Here is a 12,119-nt window from a genome sequence, read left to right on the forward strand (position 1 = left end):
AAGGTTCCCAGTTTATTAAAGAGACTGAAGCAAAACTGGATTATGCAGAGAAGAATCTTTTGGCAAGAATACAATTTGTAACAGAAATTCCTAGTTAGGTTTTTGGAAGGTCATCTTTAGTATGCAGCTGATCAGAACGTTGCAGTTTGAAGGAGAAATGACCATGGATTTTTAGGAAGAATGCCAGGTTGAAAAATATTTTGGAATATCCTGATTATTTCCTCTGGAAGGAAATATGCTGTAGCAGTGCTGTGCTGCAGCAAAATTGCTCATGAGCAGCACTGGGTAATTCTGTTCATTCTGCTAAACAGGGTGTGTGACAGCAAGGGTTCCTCAGGGACCAAAGGTTCAGACAATGTATTTCATTACTCTCTCGAGCAGAAGCCAATGAATCTTCATTCATATAATCAAGAGGATAGGCAGCATTTCCTCTGGCCTTGGGAAGGAACTACTAAATATAGTGTCCTATAAATTTTGCGAAACAGTAAGAAGTCTCTCATGGGTGGTGTTATTGTTGTTGTTGTTTTTTCTGTCCCCTCCTCCATGGCCACCCATACTGGTTACACATTTATGTACATACAGGTTTTTCTAAACACTATTGCAGTTCAAGTGACCATTTGTTTCTTTTTTTTTTAATGGCGACTTAATTTTGTGAAATCGTACAAGACTGATCACATGAAAAATTAAAAGAAAATTGACTCTTTTGTGCTGTTGAGGATTGGATTGAGTTCTTTTTATATCAAGGACAAAACTGGCATATAGTATTTTAAAAGTCAGTCACTGGTGACCCAGGAACTAATTCTAAAAGTATATAGCTGATTTAAAGTATGAACAAGGGAGGAGGGAAAAGCACTATCTCAAGGTGGACTGTGATGAGGCCATAAAAACCCTCAAAAACTTTGTCTGCAGAAAGATGGGCTTTCCCTTTCTGTTTTGTTCCTGTTCCTCTTTCCAGCCAAGGATTTTCTTCCTGCTGGCAGGGTCTCTTTCTTGTCTTCTGGCTCTCTGTAGAAAGAGGGCTGGACCATAGTAATCCTAACTAGTTTGGGCTTGTGTAATGACTAGACTTAGTTTCTGCCAGCCTCTTTGACCCAGCTTTTTATTTTGTAATCTTTCCCTTGTGAACAACTTCCTCTGTCTCTGCTCACCACTTCCAGTCTGAAGATCCTATGTGGTTTTTGGTAGCTCTGCTCCTAATGGTGGTGATGAAACCAAAGGACCCTACTGCACTCTGGGAAAGAGATGATTACAGAGGCTGGATTCTACAGTTTCAGACTTAACTATGAAGTAATAAAATGTAGAATGTAAATGTCTAACTTTCTTCCCTTGTATGATTTCTCTTAAGAGTTACTTCCTTTAAAGCTATAGCAAATGTATCTTTTAAATTTTATGAATAATTACAGTCTTACAGCACAAATTAGCTCATGGATAGATTGAGGTTATGAGCTCTTAGAGCATAAGAGCAAAAATCTTCCAGGTGCAGGATTACACAAGTAAGGGGAGCTGTATTGTCTTATCGTCTTATTGTCTTATAGAATTAACTTCGAATATTATTTTTAATCTATCATGTTGCTACAGTTGATGACTCTGTATGTCATAGTTGTTCTACATTCACCAGAACTTACTAGCAGATCTTTTTCTTGTACCTGCCTACCTCTGCTCCTTTGCAAGTTCCTTTGCAAATGGAAACATCTCTCTGACTGGTTCCATGATGTGTGTATGCTGGCTGGGCATCTAGCTGTTGCCTCTCCAAACAGATAGGCGACCAAATTCTGTTTCCCCTTACCTTCTGTTGTGCCAGTAGTTTTTGTCTCTCTGCTGTACAAAACCACTAACTTCATATTTAAAGGAACTAAATGTGGGACTTGTCTAATTTGTAGATATGAAATGAAGATAACTAAGCTTGGGTATCCAATCAACTAACTAATAGTTGATAGAGATGCAAGAAATTAGTGTACAGCTTCTAACATATTTGAAATGTTTGCTTCAGTAAAGATGAATTTTGTCAGTGATGTATCTATATCTTTCTTACTATTAGTGAAGCCCAGTCGCTAGCTCAGATGGACTCTGTGTAATGTGGCTGAAATTTGTCTGTATTTCTGCTAATGTGACTGTATGGGCCAAGACACATGTATAACTCATACATGTGTTCTTGCGTTTGGAAACCCACCTAAAACCCAACCAAGCATCTCCTTTTATCTGTAGGAGCAGTAGTGCTTGTTAGTAAAACAGTGATTTATTTGATCATTGGCTCTGTGTTGGACAATTCAGATATTGTATACAAAGATATACTATTTTGTGGCATGACTAAAGAAGTTCTACAGCTAACAAAGGAAATGTGCTTTTCAAGAGTTACCTCTGTTTTACCTCCTTCTTAACATTTTTTTCTCACATTGTACTGTGTGTGGGTTTGATTGTTTGGTTTGGTGTTTTGTTGTTGTTTTTTTAAAAAAAAAAAATCAGTGGATGCTGCACATGTATGCTGTATTATGTGTGGCTTGGTTGGTTGGTTGTGGGTTGGTTGGTTTGTTTTTTAATCAGTGCATGTTGCGCACATTCCTGGTGAAATAATGTGTCCCCTACAACAGTCAGTTACTGAAAAATGTTTTGGTCGCAGCAGTGATCTTATTGTTTGTCAAAAGGTCTTTAAAGTGAGTTGTACTTTTTATTATAATGCAAATTAACTGATGCTGTGCATAGTATTCTAAATGAAGCCTTAAAGTTAGTGCTATGCTAATAAAAGTATCCAGTTACAAAAGCCAGTCAGATGAGCCAGAGCTAGTTGAGAGCTGTGTAAATACTGATATATTCTGGGTTTTAGCATGGAAGAAACTCGTTGAAAAATCAATGGAACGGTCACTAACTACATAGCCTCATGCTTTTGGACTAGAAGCTGTAGTAGAGAATCCTACTCAGGATCCAATGCCAGAATGTAAAGTTCTGTATAAAAATAAACAAGATGTGGCCACTTGTGTTAATGTCCTTGCTGGCAGTATGATACCACTACTTTTGATGGTCACAATGTTTTTTGCCTCCCTGTCAGCACATACCAGAATGACTTCATCCTACTGGACCACTACTTCATTGAAAAATGAAAAGACTTTTTAGTCATAAGAATATTCCTAACTTAGATGGTGTAAGTCTTAAGTATATTATAAAAGAAGGAATAATTTAAAGAATGACAAAGCTATACAGTGGTGCTTAAAATGCAAGATTAAACTAGGGAACAGGGCTTTTCCTTTATAGCAATTAAAAAATCCCATTTGCTGGGATTCCTCTGTTTCTCTTAGGAGACTGTCTGAAAGGGAATCCAGAAATAAGTTCTAAAAATGTAAAGAGCTGTTTCTAATCAAATCGTAAGATGAAAAATCTACACTCTTCTTTGTGTAGTAACCTTTCACAAGCAGTTTGTGTAATTCCATAGTATCTGAAGTTAACAGATCTGAGACTGACTGACCTTTGGTTTCAAACAGTAAAATTGTTGGGTCTGTTGCAGCTTATCTGCCTGTATGCATTTCCATTCCACACAGTGGAGTTTTTGTAATTACACCTAAAGACAAATCAGATTTCCAAGGTTACTTTCTGTGAAAATACACTCCTGTGCCAAATTACTAGTATTACCATGACATCTAAGAGCACAGCGTTGTGAACCACAACTCTACTTCTATCTCAGAGGGTTACACAAGAATTGGATAGGGCTGAATGGGATAGTAGTGGATTTTGTATTTGAATAGGTTGCTCCTCCCCAAGAAAGTCCTATCTTCCTGATCCTCATTTTAGATATTCCTATGACTGAGATCCATAAGACGCATACTAAAATTGAGTTCTAAGAGGTCTTCTTCAGTGTGAGCTCCTTTTGGAGCTAAAGTATTCCTAAAGGCCCTTCAGCCCCTTGTGGAATAGCACTAGGGTCAGTATGCAGCTGGGTGACCCAGTGGCAATGTTGGTCTCAGTGACGCTTGCTGTTAGCTTTTTGGTAGCCAGGACTTGGAGAATGCTGGGTAACCTATGGCAACACAATCTGACTGCAGTCAGCTGACGTATCTCCTGCTTAGGGTGACTATGGCACTTGGACCGTCTGAAGCATACAGACCTTAGGCTACTCAGCCTTAGTAGAATTACTGATCCTAATATTTATCTTGTGATTTAGAAATTGAAGTGTTGAGCCTAACTAGTAGATTTAATCCACCTCTAACTTGAGTACACTAGTCTTTATTCTAGACTCTGCAGTACTGGTGGATTATTTATGTTCTGTGCTACCTTTACTCTTAACCTTAATTAGATATATGTCAGTTTTGCTTTCTCTCCCCCAGGGACAAGGCTGGTGGATATGGAATCCAGGCCCTCGGTGGAATGTTAGTTGAGTATGTCCACGGAGACTTCTTGAATGTGGTGGGATTTCCTCTGAATCACTTCTGCAAAAAGCTAGCAGAATTGTACTATCCGCCCCCTAAACATAATGTACAACATAAAAAGTATGACTCTATCCCTTCTGTCGACACTTTTGAGAACCTAAGTGATGGAGAAAGTGAACCTTCAAATTTCACAGAGCACGAAGGAGCTAGTAAGTTGGACAGCAGTGGGATGTGTTCCTCAGAAGCTATTTACAATTCCAAAAACAGTTCTAGTGTCAGAGCTGGTTTTACGGTACCTTTGGAAAATCAGAATGGAGTGTCGGAAAGTGCAGCAAAACTTCCATCTAAAATTCTAGAGCTGATGGATGGTTTTAGAGCTTCAAAGGTAAGGGAAAAAATAAAACTACTTATTACATTGCTGACTGATATGATTGTTTCATTGGACTTCAATATATAGCAGGTAATGTGAAATACTTGAGCTGGGGTAAGAATGTATTAATAATTAGTATAAAAGGACTGCTGAAGTACCAGAGAATCTAAGATAGCTGAAGCTTCTGGTGCATTGCAAATACTGGGGGTTTTTTTGGTATTTAGTTTTATGTGTTCTATGAAATTTCAGTTACCCATTTGATAAAAATTTTTGTTTCTTGAGTTGAGAGGAAAAAAGTTTGATCTTTTTTGATCTTTTTTTAACTGATCACAAGAGCCCAATCAAGCAGGAGGTTACTTTTTATATAATCTGCAAAGAAAGCATTTAATATGGTTAACTTATCTGACTTAAAATTGTGACAAGAATTGTATATTTTATATTTCCTTTCTAACTTTTAATGCTTAGCATTAGAATTCTGTGGAAGATCTTAATTTTTTTATTCCCTATTAAGGAGATTATTTTTTTTCATACCCTGTTTCATGTTCCAGGTATGTTTAGCTGATAATCTCCATGCAGTATCTGATGGAGACATACACATAACAGCTTACAAACAGAAGGTCATGTGCTCTGTGTAGCAGCCAAGTGTGATGGCAAATGAGTAGCTGGACATTTTAAGTGCTGCCAAGTTTTCTACTCACAGCTCCAGTGTAGTGAAGACAATAGTGAAGAAGGCGAAGAAGAAATGAACACCAATCATTCTAATAGATCACTGATGTCCATCAAGTCATTCATATTTTAGGAGAGGTGAAAAAACTGCTTAAAGCGGCAGTGAAATGGCAAACATGGAACTAAAGATAAAACAAATTTGAGGGGGGTGGAGGGAAACGCTCAAGACAGTGGACAATGGTTTTGCTGAAACAGCGGAAAGTTGTACTTGGATCTGAAGGAAAACCATACTGTGGTCACTGTAAATCTGTGGGTGTGCTGCTTGCAGGCATGCAAAGCAGTATTGAGATTTGGAATAAAGCAGCCTTGATATTGCTGTTTGTGAACTTCCTTGTGTATCCATAGGGAGTGAGTTTTGATATATTTGAACAGGTGAGATGATGCTTAGCATTTCTTCAGTATAAGTAAAAAAAATATGGAGAATCATCAGCATTTTGTTGCATGTTATGTACACTGTTTACAGTGATGTGATGCTGAATTCGGTTTTGTGCAGTGAAAGGTGGTGGAGGCTGTAAATAGAAGCAGAAGCTTTCCTTTCACGCTAATCCATTGTAAAGTCATAGTATGAAGTGCTGAGTTTCATTTTGAACTAGTGGGAATTTTTTTTTCCTCAGGGCTTGGATCTTTGTAAAATTAATTACCAGTTGCAGTGAACGCTTCCTGTGATCTGACAAGACTCATCATCTCTCCACTAGTACAATAGGGATAAGAGCACAAAAGCATTTAGTTTCACAAAAGCTCTCAAGTTCTATTTCATTCTGATCCTTGAGTGTTGTTTCAAGGTCTTCATAAAGCAGGGTGAAATCTCCTGCAGGCGAAGATGTTGCCACCTGTTTTACTCTGAACAGCTACTGTTGCAGAACAGGAGGGGGTCAAGGTTAAATCATACTTTCTCAAATTTAATATGTTCTGAATTTGCATAGTCTGATTCAAACTCGGACCTTCGGGGTTTTTTGACACCCCCCCCCCCCCGAACTGAGAATTACAGAGTCATAGAAAGAGTGATTTGGGTCAGCCAAGTTTTTGAGCCTATCTTCTCACCTTCTCTTTCCTGTTCTTATGGTTTCCAGGTGGTAACAGTCCAAAGACTGGGCAGGTCTTGGAAGCCAAATGGTTGTAGACTAGATGCAATTGGCTCAGTATCATGAAAGCCTGGATTATAATAAATCTCAGCTATACGTTCTTATTAGAATAACAGAGGAAACTGTAAAAAGAGGATGAAGATAATAAAATATATAGAAACACAGTACCAGACCTTCCTCTCAAAGTTAATCTCTCTTTCTCCATTTGATTTTTGTTAAACAGAATGTCAATCCATTTTTTTTGACTGCCTTTGATTTTTAAGTACATTGTAGTTGCCTGCAGTTGCAAAGAAATGGATTCTGTGATTACTGTATGTGCTTCTGCTGTTGTGCTCTACAGAAGTTCCTTGGTTTTAGGTGTGTTAACTGTTTCAGAATACTGAAACTGCAGAACTGCAAATTAATTTCAAACGGAGAGGCATATATTATCACATATCATTCACTTTCCTGTGGTTTGGTTGGCATATCTCTAAGAGTTCAGTTAAGTTTTTCAACTTAGACAGCTGCATTGCCCATGAGTTTTTCTTCACCATCAGGCACTAGCTGTTCTCTCTTCCTCATTCCGTATGTACATGTCCTATTAAGGTGTGCATGTAGTACAGTTCTGCTCTGAAGTTTTATTCTTTTTTTCCTTAATTTTTATTAAACAAAGACCAATATTATAGCAACTGAAGCTGTTACACTGCCTTAGTGGAGCTTTCCAGTTGCTTATGTTTTGAGTAAATCAAATTTAATTTCATCTTTTGGCATTGGTTCAGATGCTTAAGAATGTTTGACCTTATGGAACAAGCTTATAGATGGAGATATGCTAAATATCTGAATAAAGAGGTGGTCTTCATACAAATCTGTAGGCTGCATTCCAGAATATTTTGAGTTCCCTTCTCTCCCAAACACCTCTTAAAAATTCTGTTACTTGGCTAAGATAGGGAAACCCTCTGAGAGGGAAGGAAAGGTATCGTAGCAATTTTTAGGAGTTTTGTTAAACTGTGTTGCACTTCTTAAAGAACAGCAGTTGTGTAGAATAATTCTAGGCAAAAGGTATAGTTCTTTTGCTTCTTGATTGCAGTCTCTTAAACAGCATGCTAACATTTTTTTTCCTACATGTAGGCTCTTTTTGTAGCCTCTAAGCTGAAGATGTTTGATCATCTGAAAGATAAAGGTCCACTGAAGGCTATGGATATTGCAAATGAGGTTGGAACCTCTGTGTGTGGAACAGAAAGACTCCTTGATGCATGTGCTGCTCTTGGATTACTGGAGAAAACACCACAAGGTGACTTAATTTCTCCTCCCCCCAACTGCATATAGTAGTGAAAGACGTGCAGGACTGGAAGAGATGCCTTGAAGGTCACAGGGTCTGTCTTGATATTGTGGGTAACTTGGATTTGGGGGAAAGAGGAATGGATTGTTGCCTCTTTGCTTTCATTATTAGTAGCTGGAATTGGTTTATTTGGGGGCAGGCTTTATCTAGCGAACACATTCAGGTCTCCTTTGAGGAATCCTTAGATTGCTTTTGCTCTTTGGACATAGTACTGACAAAATTTCTAAGAAAAAGTTGTGTGGGCAGTCCCAGGGAGCAGTGTAATAGTTCAGATGTATCATCTGCACTTGGGTCACAACAACCCCATGCAATGCTACAGGCTTGGGGAAGAGTGTGTGGAAAGCTGCCTGGTGGAAAAGGACCTGGGGGTGTTGGTCGACAGCCAGCTCAATATGAGCCACCAGTGTGCCCAGGTGGCCAAGAAGGCCAATAGCATCCTGGCTTGTATCAGAAATAGTGTGGCCAGCAGGACTAGGGCAGTGATCATGCCCCTGTACTCGACACTGGTGAGGCCGCACCTCGAATACTGTGTTCAGTTTTGGCCCCCTCACTACAAGAGAGACATTGAGGTGCTGGAGCATGTCCAGAGAAGGGCAATGAAGCTGGTGAAGGGTCTAGAGCACAAGTCTTATGAGGAGCGGCTGAGGGAACTGGGGTTGTTTAGTCTGGAGAAGCAGAGGCTGAGGGGAGACCTTATTGCTCTCTACAACTACCTGAAAGGAGGTTGTAGAGAGGTGGGGGTCGGTCTCTTCTCCCAGGTAACAAGTGATAGGACAAGAAGAAATAGCCTTAAGTTGTGCCAGGGGAGGTTTAGATTGGATATTAGGAAAAATTTCTTCACCGAAAGGGCTGTCAAACATTGGAACAGGCTGCCCAGGGAAGTGGTTGAGTCCCTATCCCTGGAGGTATTTAAAAGCCATGTAGATGTGGTGCTTAGGGACATGGTTTAGTGGTGGACTTGGCAGTGCTAGATTAATGGTTGGACTCAATGATCATAAGGGTCTTTTCCAACCTAAATGATTCTATGATTCTATCTAAAATAAGGACCAAATTCCATTCCTTGCTGCAGCAATGCAGAGTCACAATCTTCAGCAGAGAATCAGGGTATAATGAGGAGAGCTCTGGAATGTGTCCCTCCTCATGGACAACAGCTTACATTGTAGTGCCCCTAACTGGAACAGTACTTGAAGGTGTATGTAGGTGAGGGAGTCAGTATTAGGATTAACTTTTTCAGTCTGCACTATGTAGTTGTAAGTTTCCTTATGCATCATTTACATAATAAGACTTGAAATGGTCAAGTGCCAAGAAAAGGAAATAAAGGAGGCTTTCAACTCTGTTAGAGGACAAGACCAAGGAGAAAGCCCTAAAGGCAAAACATACTGGAGAAAGCTTGAATTTAAGGGAAGGAGAACCCATAATCTAAAGAAAAATGCAGTCAAGAATGAGGAACTTCTGATACTCTCCCTTGAATATCAGGTGTAGTAACTGAGATACTCTGGTTTGAAAAAAGCCCCCCAAAATAAAAAATCAGTGCCTATCTATATCCTCCAGCATCTACATTCTTTTTGTAAACAAAGTAACTGCTCCTTTAAGAATGAGAAGACCTTTAGAATTATTTCATAGAAATCTTTGCACGAAAAATAATATCCTAAGATCAGGATTTGCTAGCTATTTAACAGCTACGCAGGAAAACATGCCTTCAGATTTTAAATGACAGTTGTAAAGTACTGAAACAAAGCTGGTTACAATTGTTTTCTTCCCATAAGGTTACAGTAATACAGATTCAGCAAATACCTACCTGACCTCAGATGGTGAATACTCACTTCATGGCTATATTATCCACTCTAATGACCACCTTTGGCCTCTCTTCACAAACTTGGAGTCTGCTGTCAAAGAAGGCAGCAGGCAGAACCATCGAGCCTTTGGAAAGAAAGGAGAGGATTTATTTAAGGTAATGTAAACTCTTTATTAGTATTAAAACGAGCTGTGAGGAACCCAGAACTGATCTAGGGGCAAATGGAGACTGAGTTGTCTAAGAAAGTTGGTCAGTCTCAGAAGTGGTAGAAACACAATGCAACTCACTAGTCTCAGACTTACGTTCCCTTCAACTTCAGGCTCTAAAGTGCTAGAGCAATCACAGAATATACTGGGAAATTCAAGTGCTGATTAAAATTCTCTGGCTAAAGTGTTGCCCATCCAGCTAACACAGTCTCAGAACAACCTCTGGGCCTGTTTAATTTACATTTGTGTGGCCTAACACCAGGTAGTACCTTATCGCACGTGCACTCCTTCCCTATTGCATGCCAGTCACTTGGTACTGATGTGCATCCAGTTCAATCTGTGCTGACAGTGTAATCAAAGCTGTTTTCAGAGTTGCTTTGTGTTGATGCAGTGGAGAAAAGATCCAGTCTCTCTTTTGAAGGTTTGTAGTTTTGTATATGCTTCAAGCTGGTATATATTGTGGATAAGAATTGTAATCCTTTCTTCCATCTGTTTCCATCTGTGTAGCATTCCTTTTCCAATGCTAGCCCAGGTGGATGTGTTCAGACTGGAGAATCACTTAGAGTTACAATTAGCCTAACTTGTCAATTATCCACCTGATGAAGCATGTTGGGGACATAAATACTGGTGCCTGTTTAAGGAGAGGGCTAGTAGAGCGAGCAGGAGAATATGTCAGGAATTCATATCTGACAGCAGTGCTGGCTTAAAGTGTACTTCAGACTACATCCTGAGGTTCTTAGTTTATACTTCTAGATGCTGATGAAGCTAGTCTCCTAAATGGGATGTCCATATCCCTCATATACAGTTGATGGAAGGAAATAAGGGCTTTTGGAGACTTAAGAAGGTCCTGTTAGCCTAATGTTAGTACCTAGATTACTGGTAGACCAAACCTCCTTCAGGAATCCTTCAAAGGCTCTTAAAGGGAATTTAGATACTTTGCTTTAGGATAGATGCTGCAGTAGATGCTTAAATTTATGTGCAAGTTAAGCATTTTAACAGAGGTGAGCTGGATCTCATCCTTTGTTAAACATCTGGATTACCAACTTGAGTTTGCTTGGGTGATGCTTGCAGCAGGAGTCACTACCAGTTCAGACCTGGGCTCCATATGTGTACAGGATAGTATGTCCAAGCAGAATATATGGGCTGCCTATGGCACTGTGCATACCACAACCTGGAGATACTTCCACTTCATGGTAGCTGTAAAGCCAGACATAATTGATGAAGTCTGTATGAAAGTGAGACATAAAGGGATTCATGCTTACATATCATTTCAAAGGTAAAGGCATGAGGTTCTGATACTGAATGCTTGCATCTCACCTAATCAAAAAACCCAGTATGAGCTTTAATGTTTCTGGTTTAAGTTATGGTCCAATCATCTAGTTATTTTCCCATCATGGGAGAATAAATGTCAGAATTAAATGAAAGCAATTTGTGAGTATATCAAGAAGAAGGAGGAACACTTCAGGAAACTGAAAGAAAAAACTCAATCTGTCCTTTCAAACAGTTTAAAGTCTGGGGATACCTTCCTGCAGAGCAAATGTGTTAGTAAATGCGTATCAAAGGCGCAGTATTTCTTTAAAAAGCACTTTTCGGATTACCCCTTCTTCCTGCTATGCTGCCCCGGCTTCAGTGGGCAGAAGTGTTGAATTTAACAGCCCTTGGGACATCGCCAAGACAAGGTTCAAACCAGCCAAGGGTATGTCCTTTGAGAAGCACTGCAAAAGATGTCTGTGTGATCAGAATTTTGGAGAGGATGCAAAAATCTGCTTATCACTACAGTGAAACAGCAAAGGACTTGGATGAGCAACTAGTCAATGGCACTTTTAACTGGTCTTTTAATTTTAGAATTCTAATGTTAATGGTGTGCACCTACTGCCTTGGTTGTACATAGTTTTAGTTAAGTAATGAAAATAAACTTGAATTACTGTGCTTTTTTCCCTTTTTAGGACTATTATCACAGCCAGGAGGTGAAGCAACGTTTTATGGCTGCTATGCACAGCATTGCCCACCTGACAGCAAGAGACGTGGCTACAGCATTTGATCTTTCACAGTTTAAATCTGCTTGTGATTTAGGAGGTATTGCCTGTAATTGAACTTGTATACAAATTAAAGGGAGAAGTTAATTTCAGTTCTGTATTTTATTACTTAAAACATATGTATATTTTTTACTAGAACTGCAGTAATATTATCTACTGTCATTTTTCTGGTATTGTAGTCAGAATAAAAGGACTGAGTGCAGTTAACTGAAAGCAGAGTTACTTAAATGG

General features: G+C 39.2%; 1 protein-coding gene across 2 annotated transcripts in view; it reads left to right on the forward strand.

Moving 5' to 3' along the window:
• The window catches only part of ASMTL (acetylserotonin O-methyltransferase like), a 31,118-nt gene that overhangs the window by 9,974 nt on the left and 9,025 nt on the right, over positions 1 to 12,119 (forward strand). For both annotated transcript variants that reach the window (XM_072849557.1, XM_072849556.1), the window contains exons 7-10: positions 4,314 to 4,740; positions 7,641 to 7,803; positions 9,618 to 9,802; positions 11,799 to 11,928. In XM_072849557.1, coding sequence (XP_072705658.1) covers positions 4,314 to 4,740; positions 7,641 to 7,803; positions 9,618 to 9,802; positions 11,799 to 11,928 — 905 coding nt within the window. The remainder of the gene's footprint in view (positions 1 to 4,313; positions 4,741 to 7,640; positions 7,804 to 9,617; positions 9,803 to 11,798; positions 11,929 to 12,119) is intronic.

Source organism: Ciconia boyciana, chromosome 1 (assembly GCF_034638445.1).
Source record: "Ciconia boyciana chromosome 1, ASM3463844v1, whole genome shotgun sequence".
NCBI classification, from domain to species: domain Eukaryota; kingdom Metazoa; phylum Chordata; class Aves; order Ciconiiformes; family Ciconiidae; genus Ciconia; species Ciconia boyciana.